At 48.8% G+C, this 18,287-nt stretch overlaps 1 protein-coding gene across 1 annotated transcript; it reads left to right on the forward strand.

Moving 5' to 3' along the window:
* The first annotated feature begins 5,012 nt into the window (after positions 1 to 5,012).
* Positions 5,013 to 18,013, forward strand: LOC108932803 (acylphosphatase-2-like). Its single transcript, XM_018749392.2, has 4 exons — positions 5,013 to 5,296; positions 6,756 to 6,772; positions 6,982 to 7,091; positions 17,538 to 18,013. The coding sequence occupies exons 1-4, from the start codon at positions 5,227 to 5,229 to the stop codon at positions 17,650 to 17,652; spliced, it is 312 nt and encodes a 103-aa protein (XP_018604908.1). The 5' UTR covers positions 5,013 to 5,226; the 3' UTR covers positions 17,653 to 18,013.
* The last annotated feature ends 274 nt before the right edge of the window (positions 18,014 to 18,287 follow it).

Consider the following 18,287-nt stretch of genomic DNA (forward strand, 5'->3'; position numbering starts at 1 on the left):
TATCTGTGCCATATTTCCCCCCGCGCTGTCCCCAGACCAGCACTTGTGCCCAAACAGCTGTTTGCAGAGAGGCATTTAGGTGTGTGTCACATCGCATCACTGGGTTCTCCGCCGCTGCCCAGGGAGCTACCTGGCTACACGGGAACTCGGCATCCATACGCACACGGGGATGAGTGCAGGCACTGCAGTTAAATCCTCAAATACTAGAGTAATTGATGACCGTACTGGGAACGGAAGCCCCTAAAGGCTAACCTCGACGTGTGTGCGTGTACGATGGGTACGACAAGGAAACGAGTGTAACGGCACTGCCGTGGTATTCACCTCTGTGTTGTTTATAGAATCTGGCAAAGGCCCAGTAAAACAAACTCACACCACATTCAGCTCGTAACAGACACCTTCTGTCCACTCTCCTCACAAATGGTTGTGATACATTCACTTGTTTTATTTGTTAAGCCTTTATTTATCCAGGATAGCTAATTAGGATGAAATTCTCTTTTAATGCTCTCATCTGGCAGGTTGTGATATGTACCAAGATTGGAATCAATATGCATCACATCTCAGTTAATCATAGTGGAAAAATATGTTCTTTTTATGATTTTTTTCAGGTTCATTCCAGCTACCAGCTGTTGTGCACCAAGAAATGACCGGTGGAGGAAAGAAAGTGTGTTGGGAGTCTCCAGCTGAGCGTGGCCGCCAGATCGCATAGGGCCCAGAAAGGCAGGATTCGCTGAAAGCGCCTCGCGGGACCACCTGCCGTAACACACCCACAGATTTCATTCGCGCTGCGCTGTGTGCAGCTTGTATTCTCTCATTCAAGAGCTGTGTTGCATCGCGCCAAACCGCGTTCCGTGGTAACGCGTAGCCATGGAGGGTCCGATTCCTTGCAATGTCCACAAAACTGCACAAAGCTGTGCTACATGGGCTAATCATCAGAAGGACTGTCCACAGGGGGACTGGATTTGGACTTAGCCAACAATGACACAGGTACACATAATGCTGTCTGCCTGCGCCACATTAATGTGCTCTCGAGACAGACCTGATTACCAATTCACCAAACAGTTTACCAGTTTTGCATAAACCAGTGCAGTGTGCCTAAGACCCCGCATTCCCGCTGTGTGCCTTCAGCGTGTGCACGTTGCCAAAAAACGTAATCGCCGCACTCTTACAGTTCGTGGCTTATTTGGTTGCGCTGTCTGAGCGGTTTTTGCCAATGCTGTTTGCATTTGAAAGTCCAGCGACAGAATTGGAGCCCAACATGTGGTGACAAATGAAGGGGGGGAACTGGGACGCTTTAACAGCGGATTTATTAAAGCCTCCCGTCCAAATTACACCACGAATTTGGTCGTGAAAAAGATGAGATCAGTCGGAAATGCTGTCTCAGGAAAAAAGGAAGCGGGAATGTTGAGGAACTTCGTTTGCCGGGGTCAACGTTACGGCCCGATTAGTGTCGGGCTGGTTAATAGCAGTCCTAATGAATTCATCAAGACACGATGGCCTGGGTCAGGTGCCCCCCCGGTCCGCAGTGTGCAGCCGTTCCGAGAGAATGATCCCTGTGGATATTTTCCTCCCGCAGATTAACCGTGCGCTCCAGTTCGGCATTAGGAGCTTAGGGTGCATCATCCACTGCTGATCGTGTGGCGTTTTCCCAGATTGTCTGCAAATACTGGCTCATTGGGGCCTGGCCTGGGTGCTGTCACTCAGAATTGCTCAGGGTCCACTAGCCAGAGCACGCTGCTCAGGGAATCCGCTGTGCCAAATGGGACCAGAATAAACAAGCGGTGTCCCCATCCCAACCCACTGCCATCGGTGGCTTTTCTGTTGTTGCCGCTTATCAGGAGACCTTGACCGACATGCAAGATAGACAGGGGGTCCACGCAGGCCTGGAAGCGTTGGTCACAACTGGTGCTTGAACGCCCGGAGGTTCATTTTCCTCGCATTCCTTAATCTGGGAGTTTCTTGTTTTCCTCTCCTCTGTTGCTGGACGGTTTGCTCCCGAATACAACAAACGGCCTCTTTTACTCGTTTCTTTATTCTATGTTTGAACTCTTTCTCTGTCACCTTTATGGAATGGGATGTGCTCTGTGTGTCATCTTGCAGAGAAGAGTGCTTTACAAAAATCAGTTTATTGGAACTGAGATGAATAGAAACAAACTGAACTGAATTTGGGGGGGGGGGCGTGGTGTTGCAGCGGATTTGGCCGGGTCCTGCTCTCTGGCGGGTGTGGGGTTCGAGTCCTGCTTGGGGTGCCTTGCGATAGACTGGCGTCCCGTCCTGGGTGTGTCCCCTCCCCCTCCAGCCTTGTGCCCTGTGTTGCCGGGTTAGGCTCCGGTTCGCCGCGACCCCGTATGAGCCAAGCGGTTCAGAAAATGTGTGTGTGTGTGTGTGAACTGAATCTTTGACTTCTACCTGCTGAGGAAAGTGCAGAATGACCGAGTGAGGGGAAACACAGCGTAAGGTGTGGGTGTACAATACGGTAGAGTACAGGGAATGTAGGACAAGGAAACATCTACAAATGTTCATGGAGACAATTGCTGCAATTACTGAGGCCTTGATCCCCCAGTGATGTAAGATAAGTGACAAACAACCAGGCTGTTTTGTAAGGTACTATATCATAAAAATACAATAAAGATATTTTTAATGGAAAAGCAGAGGCTACTGTACCTGACTGAAATGTGTCAAGCCCTCGAGGTGCCACTGCAGACATGACTCAGCGTTGCGAATCATCAGATGTCCTGCCGGCTCCGGTCTCCCTGTACTTTCTTCAACAGGTTTACTCACTTATTATTTGCACCCAGACCTCTAGTTATGCAACCTTCTTTGCCTTTTCTGAAAGAGCCCAGAACATCCTCAAGGGCTCCTGGCAGCCCTATAGTACCTATTTTTATTGCACAAGATCTACTGAAGACAGTAGACGTGAATGGCATTAAAGACAGAAAAGCTTTGATTGCCACAAAAGACATAAAAGCAGTGAAATAACTGCGAGAGAAATCTGTCAGGACGCACCAGGTAGAGTGGAAACGCGTAGAGCGCAGCTGTCGGGGAGCATAAAAGGTGACGTGTTGGGAGTAAAGTGTCAGGGAGGATGAATGTGACAGAAGTGATGGGCTGTGTGAATTGTCTTGAAGAGAATGGGGAGCGGTGGCAGCGGACAGCCTGTGTGCCTGGGGCAGCGGGGTGGGGGTGGGAGTGGGGGGTAATGAGACAAACACCGAGGTACGTTGCTGTGATGGCACTCTGTGCAGCCGCCCCTTTTCCGTGTCATGGGCTAAACAAGGTCACTTTTCTTTGCCCGTGTGTCATTTAATTTCCCAGTGGCCCTTTAGGGAAAGAAAAAAAAAATCCTGTTCCCATGGGAACAGCTGGAGCTACTAAAAACAACCTTCCCTTGTCTTTTGTACTGTGGTGTAAATAATAAACTACCTAATTTACAAGGCTCTTCCTGCTTAGATGTAGATGAAATTTAGGTGAAAGTTCACATTGCTCGAAAGATTAAGGAGCTGCTCGATGACGGTGCGTTTTTTAGATGACTCGCCTGCCATCTCGTGGACTCATCCAGCATCCCCGCACCCCCCATTTCTGGTCACCTGTCCAGGACCCTATTCCCAGTGTCAATGTGAACAATGACCGCACCTTGATTCTGGAAAGTGGGAAACTGAGGGAGGATCAGGAGGGGAATGCGGAGAACTTTTCCGCGATGCTTTGGTGTGGCTCTGCAGTACGTCTGATCCCCGACTTACGAACTTATTTGGGACCGAGTTGGTGCGTTACTCGAGACGTTTCTAAGTTGAATAGGACGCAGAATGGGCCAGGGGCTCCTCATCAGTTCCAGTGTGCAACTACTGTTGTAATGAGGTCTTGGACGGAGTGAGTGAACTTGAAGAATTACGTCTGTATCTGTCGGCGAAATGCACTTTCCTTAACTCTGAGTTGTACGTCGCTTTGGAGAAAAGCTAAACGAAGAAATGTAAATGTCAGCAACATGACAGCTCTGCAGGGTGGGCAGCAACAGCGAGGGCTTTTCAGACAAAAACAGGGCGTCACACAGAGTCTCCCCCTGTCCCGTGGAGCAAGCTGCTCCCGGTGAGGGGTTAGCTCGTGCTCTTGCCTGGATGTATTCTGCCAGATTCAACTTATAGTATAAGCAGACTGGTAAGAATTAAAAGCATTATTATAATAAATTTAAAGAAAAATGTTGTGTTTTTTGAAACGCAGACAATTGCGCATCAACTGGAAGCCAGAGATAATACAGGGAGGTGAAGGATGGCGAAGAAGTGGTCCTTCACTGACAGCTCAACACCAGTAGATGTAGAAGGTATAAAATCATCTACAGCTTGCTCACCTACTGTTTGCTTCTTCTCAGCCTTCTGCAGTTCCTTTGGAACTTGACCCAGTGGTTACTGTTCATGATCGCCACCTGTCAGCGCATGTGGTTGAGCTTTGGTGCATGATTTGAATTGGTAACGCAGCCTAAATACTTCTCAAAAAAAGTTTCTTACTCAAAGTCAAGGACCATCCGTGGTGAGTGTTTCAGCCTTAAACCTGACCGGTGTTCTCCCAGTCTACACGTGTGGAGGGGACCTCTGTAGGGTACCACAAAGGCACTGGCTTTCATCTCTCTAAATATCTACTTGTATTATATTAGATTATTCCTCCATGCCTCCGTTCTTTGTCAATAATCGTTTATCCAGCAAAGAGTCTCAATGGTCCAGAACGAGCAAACTCTGCACCTGCTGCACCAACACCCTGTATTAGACTCGATATTTTCATTTTCACTCCACATTCATTCATCCAAATAACTGATTTTACTGCCCCTTTATGACTTTAGAATGTGTAAGAGGTTTCATACAAACGCCTCTTAAAGTGTCATGAACTGCTATAACCCCTCAACCAGCAGTTCTTCCAACTTACCTTCTTTAATATTATTAATTCATTGCTTAGCTTTTATTCAGCTATTATTTTATTTTTGCTGCAGTAATTCAGGATAAATGCATTGATCAAGGGTACTACAGTGGGAAGGTGGGTGGAGTGGAACACGAACCGGTAACCTCCGGGTTACTTTCTCGCAAGAAGGGCAATGTTCTGGACTCGGCCCTCTGGGATATTTTGGACGTGTGGACTTGGTGCCAGGTGTGGTAACGTGAGGAGCCTCTTCGCTTCACTTCAGTTGAGTTCAGGCCCTGAGAGGTACCCCACTGTGCTGGAGATCCAAACCCGGCCGAACCTACCATGTCGCAGGAGCCGACCGAAGGTGCGAAACTGCGCTCTGTGGACTTCGAGATCTTCGGCCACGTGCAGGGTTCGTACAGCTCATCCCTTATTGGCCCTTATTGCGCTTTATTCCCCTTTATTGCCGTGTCCATGTGTCGCGCTATATTTAGGCTGCATGCGGGGGAGAGGCATTCACTTTCTGGTGCATGCGACCCGCACGGTTAATATGTTATTAATTCGTGTTTAATGTTTTAATTGACATAACAAGCAGGTCTCCTGTGCAGCCCGGAACCTCTGTGTCACGCTATGTTTTTTATTGTAGTTTGCTAAAAAGAGACACTGCTGCCCCATTTGCTGTTTTGCACAGCAGCGCCCTCTCGCTGCAACGACTCTACCGCGATGAGCGGACGATGCGAAAGCACATTTTCCCACATTTGCACTGGCATGTCTGCATTTAGCAGATGCTTTCCTGCAAAGCGATGTACAATTCAGGGAAAACAACTGACAGAATATTGTATTGTGGCTTCTGGACACAGGAAGACAGCGGCCACTGGAAGTCAGTTTCATTGGAATTCCCTTTTAATTGTCACCCCGCAGTCATTTTCACTGTGAATTAAAGCTTCAGAATACAGAGGTCTCTTAAATTTTGCTCACACCTTGGCTTGGTTGTAAAAAAAATATATATATTTTTTAAATAAACTGTTTTCATAAATTAAAGTACCTAAAAATGGCTAAACTAAATTAAAACAGATTTTAAAATACTGGACATAAAAATGCTTTGTCTCCACAAACTCCTATTCAGTCCTGATTTTTGACCAGTTCGGCCCATGAACACGTGCAGTGCTCATGTTTTTGCAGCTTTGTGTTTAACGTCACTGAATATCTCTATGGTCTAAGGCCTCTTCTTTCTGGTACCTGTGAATTGGTGTCAGGGCAGCATGGTGGTGCAGCGGGTAGCGCTACTACCTCATAGCACCTGGGCTGTTAAGGCATAGGTTTGAATCTGGCTTACCCTGTGTGGAGTTTACATGTTCTCCCTGGGTGCTCTGGTTTCCTCTTACAGTCTACAGACAAGCTGATCAAGTGAATAAATTGCCTGTAGTGTGTGTGTGGTTCCCTGTGAGGGTCTCATACCCTCTCCAAGGTGCTGTACGTTAAGACTTGTGCATGGTGATTCTGGGATAGGCTCTGGACTGCCACAACCCCAAACTCTTTTTCTGTTGGATGAGTCATCTATTTTGGGTACACATCTATTGGCTTGATGGGTAAACACAGGTCGCATTGGCTCTGAAACAGAAATTTTGGAAAACAGATAAGAGGATCAAATAAAAACAAAATCAATGAACTAGTGAAAGGGTTTATAGCTTTAAAATGTATAATTCAAACATTCATAACTCAAAGTATGCCAACTATTAGACTGGCATTATTTCATCATATTAATTTTACTTCTAGTTTATCAGTGTCATGCGCAGGAACTGTAGAAGGTTGAATTTTCCTTGTCCCTGAATGTTCCCATAGTCTTTGTGTTTTTTTTTCCCCCTTTGTAGGTGTCTGCTTCAGAATGGTAAGTCATTTTAATCATTCAGAATAATTTCTCCAGCTTTCTCGGTGTATCTGAGTGTTTCTGCTGTTCTAGTGGTACAGTAGTTCAACTCTAAACTACACTCTAGCAAGAAGCAGATAGGAACTCTTACAGGGAAGCAAAGTACAGCTTTGTTAACCGTCAAGTGTGTTCCTGTGGTCTTTTCTTGCATGTGTTTCCTTGGACTTCAGTACTCAGAAGCGGAAGGGCAAAGGCTTGGGCTCTCTGGTTGGGTGAAGAACACCAGGAGGGGCACTGTGGTGGGGCAAGTCCAGGGTCCTCCCCACCTGGTTAACGAAATGTGAGTCCGCCTTTTTCCCTGGAGGGGGTGGCTAACCACCTAGGAAGCTGCAGTGAGTCCAAAGAAAGGTGCTTTTCCAAAATTTCAAAGATGTGCATGTTCCTTTAAATAAAACATTAATTTCAATAACCACTTGTCCTGAGCAGGGTTATGGTGAACTGGAATCTATCCTGGAAGCATTGGGCAGAAGGTTGAGGGGGGTTACAGACTGGGCATCTGTGTTGTTGTTGTCTTGCAATGAGGTGGCATTCAAGCCAATGTGTACTCTGTGCTTCTGGGATGGACTCCAGACCACACCAACCCTGCACTAGGACAAACAATTTTTGATATTAAATGAATGAATTTTTTCTTATGTTTAACAGCGGCATTTAGAGGGATTCGTATTCAAAACCAAAAAAAATTAATTTGGCAAGTTTTCAAGGTAACAGTCAGCTGATGACAACCTAACCCTAGATATTGCGTTACAATAATACAATAACACAGTCATCCTACTCCAAAAATAAGCATTAACCAAATCAATACATTTTTCATACGCTAATCTTTTCAACAAAGGGACGCAACACTAAGTGACAAAGAAAACAATGAAAGCAATTACAGATGAATTACACCGAAATAACAACCGAGGAAAGGAAAACAAAAAAAGCTCCCAGTCCAGGGAACTGGGAGAAAAATATACCTTGTATCTTGGATAATTCTGTCAGCAACCTTTTTTTTTTATTTTACACTCTGTCTATATCTACCTTGTTCATGAGTCATATCATTAGTGGTAATGAAAAGGGTGAGTAGTCTGATATAGTCTTTTTTACTGCAGTGAGTTTTTTCTTGGTGTGAGGTTTTACAGGTATTACATAAACAGGAGAGCAAATCCCTGGATTCTCTCAGCTTTCACTCAAAAGAGTATTTTGTAAATATGGGTTATTTCCCTGATTTTTAGGAGGCCATGAACAGAATAGGAAGTGGACAAAAATGTAAAAAAAATGGAAAAAAATAAAATTATGACAACATAGTACAGTGTATAACCATTATAAAATACTTGTTCTAAGCAAAGGATAACAGTGGCATAGTTAATCTAATTTTACGGTGACATTCTTTCTTTTAAACCCCTAATGAATTCCTGGGAATCAGAAAGGTTTTTTTCTATTTATCTAGACATTTCTAATTAAACTTACATGATAACGCTTTCCTGCAGTCATTTTCCTTCATGTAGCTTTCAAGGGTCTCGTGTAGTTTGTGTCGATGCATATTTAGGTCAAGGAGAAAACCCCTTTTGTCATTTTCCTGGACATTAACAAACCTTAAATCATTACTAGGCCATTGAAAGACATGGCATTAAGCACTACCATGGAGTGTTTATCACTATAATAAACACACAGCACCGCAATATCAAAATATTTTTAGCTGCTGCATACTGCAGTCTGAGTGTAGGCGGAGCACCATTCTCTTTTTCACCAGCAGAGGGCCCTCTTGATTCACTCATTGTCCCCTGCCTGGAACTTTCTAGAATTACTGTCCTTCCACAGCAGACATCTGCGCTCAGGCGCTGGTGAAAAGGCGGCGTAATGAGTTTCTCGGGTCCATAATTGAACCTGCGAATGTCAGCGACCACGTCTCCCGTTAGATCAATCGAGGACCCGTATCTGTGTGTGAGCTTCCTGCTTTCGGGTACTCCGGCCGAGATTGGAGACCTGAGCTTCCATACTCGTGCCGGAGTTAGAAGGCGCTGTTGATGTGACTGCCTGCTTAGTCTCCCTTAATAACGAAATGTGATCGCCTCCATCACACGCTCCACCTCCTTGTTCCGGCTAACAGTTTGTACTCTCACTGACATCGATATCTTCATGTAACCGTAAGTGTGGTTCAGGGAGCACGTTCTTGAGTTTGGGTGAGGGATGAGGGTCAGATGAGGGCAGCGAACACAACAACTGGTTTCTGTTGGATTAGCTGAGGTCGTCTCTGTCCAGGGCGTTTGAGGTAATCGATCATAAACACAACATACAAGCATTTGGCTTGCCAAAGTACTGCACTGTACCGTACTGCTGGGTGATGTGAAAAATGAAGTGGGAGAATGTTTGGCGGAAAGCAAAATGTGGACTTTTTCGAGGGAACTGCCAACCTCACATTGCATGTTGCAGTATCACGTTTCTATAAAAGCGTTCTGACAATGACCAGACACTGTCGAGACCTTCGCTGGAACTCATGGGAGAAGAAATCATCTGGTTTTGCGTAACTTTAGATTAGTTTTTAAGTGTGTCAGTTTTCGTTACATGGTCCGGTGTCCATCGTTCAGGTGTGGAGTTCACTCTTCAGTAAAGTTTTACGGACCCCCTTGTACACCCCCTGAAATCTGGCAGACATTTTCATTTAAATCAGCATATAACATCTGAAGTGACCGCAGCGCTTTTGTCCTCATGCCATCACTTCACACCATATGGGACATTGGTTCACAGAAAAATGATACCTCCATTCCCAGCCATGTCTTTCTTAAATTTCATCTGAGATCCACACCTGATGGACCGTAGCTGAAGTCCATGTAATAAAAGGATTGGTGAGTTGGTGCTCAGAAAGGTTACAGCTGACTTAATGCGCTCTGCCCCTGCGCAAAGCAAGGAGGAGCCCCCCGCGGACTGCAGCTCTCCAGCTGAGAAACACTCGTCGAGCTGCCATTTGGAGCAGACGTTCAAAGAGGCCTGGGGTCTGGGGGTCTGGTGGGCTGGGGCCTCCATTATGGCTTAAAAAGCATTGAACCATAAACTCCGGCCTCCCCCCAGCTCCAATCAGTTGGGGTTTAGAACTCTATTTCTCACCTGTCTGCAGAAAGGTCTAGGCGACGAAACTGAATTATGAAAACGTTGGATCCGCCCAGCCTCAGGAAATGGTCTTTGGGCTAAACCCTTTATAAAGAGGACTGCAGCTTCACCCTAGACGGCGTCTTCGTCAAATCGCTTCCCTGAAACAAGCCCATGTTTGATGGTGACTCCGGTCTGTGTCACCCGTGTTCCCTGTGTGCTCGTCTCGCAGGCTTCATGCTGACGCTGTGTTGTCACGACCAGCATACGCCACACTTAGAGCTACAGGCAGAGTGCTCTACTATTCCTGCTCCAGCTGGCTCCCACAATGCACTGCACTCACTTCCCAAAGCACTAAACAAGTTAGCTTTCGTAATTCCTCCTCATTGGACAGCTGCCTACAGCCTAGCTACAGTGATCCAGCCTCTCGCCTGGGCAACCTGGCGCTGGGGTCAGACACAGTCCAAGCCAACCACGGTCATGTGACCCACAGCACATGGCGACAGCCTGGCTGCCGTGGCAACAAGGACCTCAGCGGCAGGGAGCGGCTGTTGAAAAAGGATCTAATGCAATCAATGCTAGTTACTGTCATGGGTTGAAAGAAAACTTAAACTGTCGAGGCTCCAAAGGAGAGATGTGACATATTGCTGTTTTTTTTTCATTATTATTGTAGTTCTTTTTTTTTTTTTGCTGAGCTGCCATTTGCAGACCTGTGATGACGCACTGTTACCGGGCATCCACTTGACAAGCCTCCTCACCCCTTCCTTTTCTTCCTGCGCCTTTGTTGACCACGCTGACGCTTCTCGGGAAGCTTCGACCAAGCCGAATGTGTGTCGATTCACTCATTTCACTCATTTAGACATAATTATGTAAACAGCTGTCCAAATAAGTAACAAAATCTTTCAAAAAACAGGAAGTGAAGAAATGGAATGAAGCAGAAATCGTTCATGTGTTACCTGTTTACCCCTAGCTTAGCTGCGATACTTGGCCGTGCCGCTCACACGGAGGCTCATTACATCCATCCCGGGATGTCGGCCTCATGTGCTGAAAGTACAAATCTCCAGTTTCCCGGCAACGTGGAACAACAGGAGGGACTTGGGCCATGAGCGTTCGCCGTCCGTTACCGGGTGAGCTCCGAGCGCACAGGACCCAGGTAGCGTGTGTAGCCAAGTGTGTGTCCCCGTCCCCCTCCTGCTCGGCGGGAGCTGTGTCATTTTGGCTCTCTCAGGACAGCTTTTTCTGATGCCTTCCATGTGAGAGCAAATGGAGGAGAGCTTGTAGCACCAGGCTGCCGCCCACCAGTTACCCCCCCCAGGGCTGTACGCTAAAGCCAGGCCTGCAGGGCTTAGCGAGCGCCTACAGATGGACCGTCGTCTGGGCCCTAATCCCTCCGAGGTCTGCGGCGAGGCCTAATTCCCCATCTGAGCACGTCCTGTCACCCAGAGCTCGCTTTGGTGAGGTTGCTGGGGAACCGGGACCGGCGTGAACCTCGTGAGGAACGGCGCCGAGGACGAGGGACCCGTCGCGTCGACCCCCACCCACCGCTTGCTCATCAGGAACGCCCGCCTGCGCGTCACCTCAGCCCCGACGTTTGCCGCGTTTTTTCCGAGGCGGCCCGTTATGCCATCTTAACTATTTACAGTGACTGGAAACAAATCGCCACGCGCTAATTCGCGCCGTGTTATCCGCAGCTGTCGCGTGCCCACCGTTCTCATTGGCTGCCAGGGCTCCCACTGTAAGCCCCCCACAGAGCGCAGACTCTCTCCAAGGGCAGTGTGCCTGTGCGTGTAGGCGGCGTCGGCACGGATTTGCCGTGGGCGTAAGTCTGACAAAATGGCAGGATTTTTCGATTAATTTTATCTTTTTACACTTTTATGTTTACATTCATTCTTCGTTTGAGAAACGTGAAAAGCGAAAGTTCATGCTGGAATTTAGAAAGTCTGGTTTTAAAGATGTAGTGTAGTTTTTAGAGAGACAGTAAATAACCTCCTTATCCCACTAACCCTAGCTCCCTGTGCTTCTGAGATAGGCTCCGGACCACCGCGACCCTGACATGGATGAATGCTTAAGGAGAGTGAAAGAGTGAGTAAATAACCCTGAAAGGGACTTATTGTCAGCATTCACAATCGGTTATTCTGAAATGAACTTGTTGTAAAGGCCAAGGGTCTCTGGGATTCTGGGAAAACACGTTGTTGTTGGCCTCTGGAAAGGAGCACAATGGTGGCTCTCTGAGCGAGCGAATCCCAGCCACAGGCACTCAGACCCTTCCCATCATGCACCGAGCCACAAAGCCAGAGGAAGGCTGTTCACAGGTCTCCAGCCAAGGCAGGAATGCAGCAGGAAGCTCCTACTGCGACGTGCATTGGCTTCTCGCTCGGGTCGCCTGTTTGCTTTACTTTCGCTCAAGGCTTTCAGCGGCCAGGTGGACAGGGAATCTCGATGCTGTTTTCTGCTCTACGCTCTGTGTGTGTGTGTGTGTGTGTGTGTGTGTGTGTGTGTGTGTTTGGGACACCCTTTATGGAGTCAGTCATGCCACTGAGCAGTGTTTTGTTCTGGCCCACTGACTAGAGATTCAAGAATAGAAAATGCGTTTGGCCATTAAATATTAAAGCGGGCCAAGCTGGCAGGGTGAGGCTTCGCTCATCCTTCTGCTCCCTCCCCCCAACTCCCCAGGTCACTCCTCTCTCCAGTACTCATCAGTATTTCTCTCCCAGGGATGAAGCACCTTTTTGTTCACCCAAGAGGAAGTGGCAGCCAAGGGCCCCCTGTGACTCCCACGTTCCCTCGGCCTCCTTCCGCATCCTGGAGCCCCTAAGTGCCTAACGCTGCTCTGTTGCTCTGCTCTGTCACACCCCGGAGGACTGGCTCCTTCCTCCTCCACCTGTCCCCACGAGCGCTGGCCATCATGTAGCCCTGTCAGAAGGTGTGGTGGGTGGGGATACAGTGCTGCAATACCCTCCTCGGTCAGTAGGGGTCGCCACAGAAAGGGGGCACTACTACATTGAGCACCATGGGACTCTTAGCTCTTTAGACCCTGTTCTCTCCTTGTTTGTTCAGATCTTTCACTTATTTTTTTGTGGACTCCAAGGATCACAGTGCATAAAGGTTGTTTCCGAGTGCCCGGAATGCCTACGACCCGCTCCTGATACGCTGTTCTCGCAGGAGCTCCAGGAAAGCAGAGGCGATAAGAGCCCCGCTCCATCTGCGCAGTCTGTTGGGCTTTCTATCGCATTTTCCATGAGCTGATCATGGAATAGTTTAGGTACGAATAGTTTGGTCAGCATACAGTGTTTAATTCTCAGCGGTTCCTCCGTTTCAGCTCTCTGGCAAAGCAGGTTCCTTCCTGTTGGGAAGTTTGCGCATTATCTCATTTCCTCTGAGCGAGGAAAAGCGGGAGCCGCCTTTCCTCCGAGGGAGAGCGAGCCTTTTGGCGGCCGGAGCGAGCGCACCCCCGCCTTCCTGTGTTTACACCCACCCTGTGGCGTCAAGTGAGAGCTGCAGCCAGGCGCTCGCCGAGCAGCACATCTTCCACACCCCTGGATGTTGGGTATTAGGGGGAATTTTGAAACGTGACGGGACGAGCGTTCGATTTCGACTTTCCGTTGTCTCCAGTTACCAAAGCAAAGTCAGTCTTGGCCTTGTGTTGGACACCAGCCCATAGCTGGACCACTGACATGGTACGCTAAATAATATCATTATCCGCTCACTTTTTGACGCATTTCTCCAAAGCAACTTACAATGTGAGGTTTGCGCACTACACTGCTTACACTTCTTTATTCATTTAAACACTGTATCAGTTTAGGGTGAGTTCCTTGATTAAAGGTACTAGAGCAGGAGCCGGGATTAGAACCCGAGCCCTTTGATCGTAAAGTGACGTCTTTAAGCGCTACGCCATCTGCCGAGCCCCGCTGCTCCCACCGTACCTGTTCCTCAGCGTTAGACTCTTGGCTTCACTGATGTTTCCCTTCAATCCGCAGGAGGTTTTTAGTGCCATGGCTTAAAGAATCGAGACCCTGTCTCCCACCAGAGAGACAAGGGAAACGCAAACCGACCTGCCTGCCCGCCCTGCTTGAGGCCCTGCCAAGGACTCCTGGGAGCACAGCAGCTCTCTTCATCAACTTATCCAATAAGGCCCGAAGCACGAGGTTGCAGCTCTGGCGCAACTCAATTACACGGTCTCCTTTTAGTGGCTCCGCGACGGCTCTCGTCGTTCGGCCGGAACGAGGCAAGTGCAGCAGATGTAAGACGAAGGGGATCAGATGTCGCCGTGCGTTCCGCGCATTCTCTTGCCAGCTCGATCTGCACGACAGAAATTCCACAATGTCCTCCTATCCATGGGCCCGTTTTGCTGAGAGATAACATCAGTCGAGGTTAGGCTGAGGGGCAGCGAGTGGCGTAGTTGTTAGAGCCGTCACCTTGTAGTCGATGGACTTGGGCTCACGTCCTGGGTTCTGCTGCAGTACCCCAGAGAACGGATTGTAACCCGAACCGATGCAGTAAAAAGTACCCTGCTGCACAAATGGATAACTCATTGTAAGTAGCTTAGTGTACAGACCTCACAGTGTAAATCCCCTTGGAGCAGAGTGTCAGATTAATGAGGAAATGTGAATCGGAACCATTGCGCAGACCTTCCTGCGGTACCTCTGAGCAACAAAAAACGAATAGAATAGAATCACCAGCAGGGTAGTAAATTAAAAATTATTGTAAATAAATGGATAACGGTTGCAAGCATCTAATTAATAACGAGTGTAGTAACAGCGTAGTAAAGTGAGAGTCTTCACGAAGCTCTTCAGTGCTGGAGAAGCCAGGTGTTGGAGGACTCTCTTCTGGCAGTAGATGGTGATGTTTCCATGGCGCTTGGGAAACAGAATTTCACTGCGTCGTGTAAGTATTGGTGCGGGCACCACACTGCCGTGAGTGTGTGTGTGTGTGTGTGTGTCGTTTGTCCGTAATCTTTTTCTCTTCATTCTTCAGCTGGTGGTCAAGGTCATGACATCAGCGCACGTGACCTGGTGTCTGAGACGTGCTGTGTTTTTCATGGCGGTCAACATCCTGGGAGGCCTGTTTTGTAAGCACAGATGTTCCCGCTGCTGTTTACCACAGTGGGTCAGCATCTCTGCCGTGTGGTACAGCTGAGGGTGGAGTGTGTGTGTGTGTGTGTGTGTGTGTGTGTGTGTGTGTGCGTGCGGTTGACCGCTCTCCTCTCTTGCTGTGTTGTTTCCGGTCATGAGTGCACCCCCTCCGCACCCCACCGCACTCACAGCACTGGATACAGTGGCATTAAGGATGACTGATAGCGATGCTGAGAATCCTGGACAGCATCCTGCACAGCCATTAGTGTGTGTTGTTGGCTTTTCGTGGATTACTGTGCAGGGTGATGGGGGATGGTGGGGAGGGGAGGCTGTCACGAAATGATGATGCTTCGCACACATGGCACTAAACTATATCATTTATACGAACGAAAAACACATACTGCGAATGGTTATGGACGCCGTACCGCATGAAGGCTGTCTGTTTGCTTGAATTAATTCGCGAAACGAGGGCCGAAATTAGCCACGTTTGTGTATCTACGCCAGTGTAAGCGCTCTGACTTCCCTTCTCCTGTTCACGTGGACGTGGGCTGCCAGGAACCGAGTCGCTGCGTGGAAAAATCCGTCCACTGACTCACCGCCTTCTAATCTAATCTGAGTCCTTAGCGCCCAGAGGGATCCTCGTAGGACACTTTCTGCCATAACGGCGGCCAAAAATAATGTGCTCCTCCCTCGTTCATCTCGACTGATGGCAGGAGGAAGACGGTAATGGTCGTGCAGTAAATCTGCTTCAGGGTGGACAAGCTACAGCCTTTCCTCCCAGCATGCAATTGTGGGCTACGTCACGCCATCTCCCGGGTTGCGGTGCAGACGAACGCTGCTCCGGCCCCTGGATCGATACGATGGTCTGCAGAGCAGCTGCACTCTGGGGACTTCCTGGGCGAGGCTCGCCTCGCCGAACCGCCTCCGTTCCTCCTGTCGGAGACAAGCCCCGGCTGCGTTGACAAATGGGTTCCCATCAGCCCCTCTGCAGCGCCGTTTTGTCGAGGCCTCCGTGACAGGATCCCTGCCGGTCCACGCACACGACGGATTTGTCCCCCCCTTGTCTCTGCCGCTGTCCGCTCTGTCTCTTCACATGGAGTAAGAGTCCCAGCTGCCCCACTTTTTGCCCTCCTGCTCACGGCAGAGCGAACGGGAGCCCAAACGGGGGTCCTGCTGTTTGGAGCAGATGCTTTCAGACCGACAGCGGTCAGTCCGCGTTCATCGCACGCCGAGCGCTGGGGGTTTCGCTGTTGCTCAGTAAAGGCGCAGGTTAGACTTTTCGTTCTACCTCGCTGCAGCGATTCCCCCGGGAACGTGCTGAAATAGAGCGCCTTCCTCCTGCTGTTGGGGTTTAAAGGTGCGGATGTGATTTCTAACAAGACAATAGTCCTTGGTGTGGCTTACGGAAAACAAAAAAAAAAAAACCACTTTCGTTCTTATTGTTTTCTTATGGAAGCTGCTGGAAGGGAGCGTGCAAACGTATCACAGTCTTCGCTTGCCTGATGGCGGTCATTTGTTCCTGAAAATCCCTGCTCTAAGGCAAACTCTCATGAATCGAAGGTGTCACTACAGTTGCTTTCAATGGCATGAATTTTTATTTGTTCCTGAACCCTAAAACCAACACCAGTTTATGCTAAAATTATCACCAAATTCCATTAAAATGGACAGTTACTCCAAGAGCTGACATGAATCATCACAACACAATATAACAAAGCAGTTTCCCCTCATTAATTACTCTGTAATAGGGTACAGTTGTCCACCTGTGCTCAGCTCTGAGGAACTGCACATTTAATAACTCTCACAACCAAAATACACATACAAGTGATACTCGACGTCTCGATATGAGTTGAACCTGTAATGCAAAAAACACGAATGCAGCAGAAATCAAGGAAAACAATGTACATGAAGTCTCGCTCAGTGAAAAGCCAATGCTGTTTTTACGGCCCAAATAGGGGGCGTGATTGTGGGATCGAACCAAGCTGTAAAGCGAAAAGGAGAACGCGCGGTGGTTCTAGTCTCGTACCGCTCGGCTTCGGGGAGGCACTCAGATCCAAGTTCGGTTCTAGTAAAATTCCGGAAAATTCAGGGAAACCCCAAGCTTTGCTGTAACTTTGCTGGACATGCCCTAAAAATAAGAAAGTCAGTGTTGTTGATGTTTTCCTGAGCACGTTATATACATGCAGTACATACCACTGGCTCCTAGTCCTTCGGGCCGACCTCACGCTGACCCTCTACAGTCCTCGTCACCAAAACATAAACACGCGTTACCTCCCGCTGGATGTTCCGCAGCTTATTTGGCCGCAGTCTCGCTACTTGGTGCACGCTGTCCCGTGAGAAACTCTGTCCCATTTCCGTCTGCACGCGCAAACATTTAGAGACGTTTCAGCGGAAAGATTCTAGTTTCCAGCTTTCTGGATCTTCTCACTTTTTCTCCACCGAGGAGGCGCGCTCTTTTTTTTTCTTTTAACGTACGTGCACATTTATAGCGCAGCGTGACGCCTCTTTCACCCAGACAGCTGCCCAGACATGGGGCCATGTATAATTAATTGTGTTTCATTTGTTGCCCCCCGCCTAATTCCCATTTGCAGGAAGGTGTGGTTGAGCGAGGAGGGGAGCCCGGGGTCACGGATCAGTCGTGCCGTGTTCTCCAACGAGCGCGATATCGCCAACCTGGAGACGACGGGCTTTACCACGAGGTATTAGACCCTGCTGCTCCCGCCGGGATCCAAGCCTGTCTACATAGTGAAGAAGGTGACCGAAGACGGATGGGCGACGGACGTGTTTCGAACCCTACCGTTACCTCCCGGGCCACCCGGCGACTGACGTGGCCCTCGCTCCACGGGCTCTGTGCCCCATCTCGGACGATCGCGCTTTCCCTGGGCCTCGGAGTCTCGTTTTCGTGGCCGAACAGGCGACCCAGTGACCGCCACGCTGCTGCTCTCCTCCCCCAGATCCTGTGCAAAAGAGCGTTGCCCTTGCAGGACTTGACTCCTTGACTCCCCACATGTAGGAATCACAGAAACCGGTTTTGCGTTTCAAGGGAAAAATAAAAACGCATTACGATGGCACGAGTTCAAGCTTCTGTTTATTACTGCTGTACTAATGTGGCAGTTTTTTAAGTGCTTGTTGATGTTATCCGGGCGCGTTTATTTTAGCCCCTGCGGCTCATGGGAGGATGTTCGAACGAAAGGCACGGAACTCGCCACCGCCGCAGCCCTCCGTTTGCGCTCTGTTTGTTCGCGGACGCAAACCATCCCGTATTCAGGTGTAGTTAAATAGATTTTCTTTCCAGCCATGGCTCTGCGGTAGGTGGACAGTGAGAGGGGAGATGAAAGCGA

Source organism: Scleropages formosus, chromosome 4 (genome assembly GCF_900964775.1).
Source record: "Scleropages formosus chromosome 4, fSclFor1.1, whole genome shotgun sequence".
Lineage (NCBI taxonomy): Eukaryota > Metazoa > Chordata > Actinopteri > Osteoglossiformes > Osteoglossidae > Scleropages > Scleropages formosus.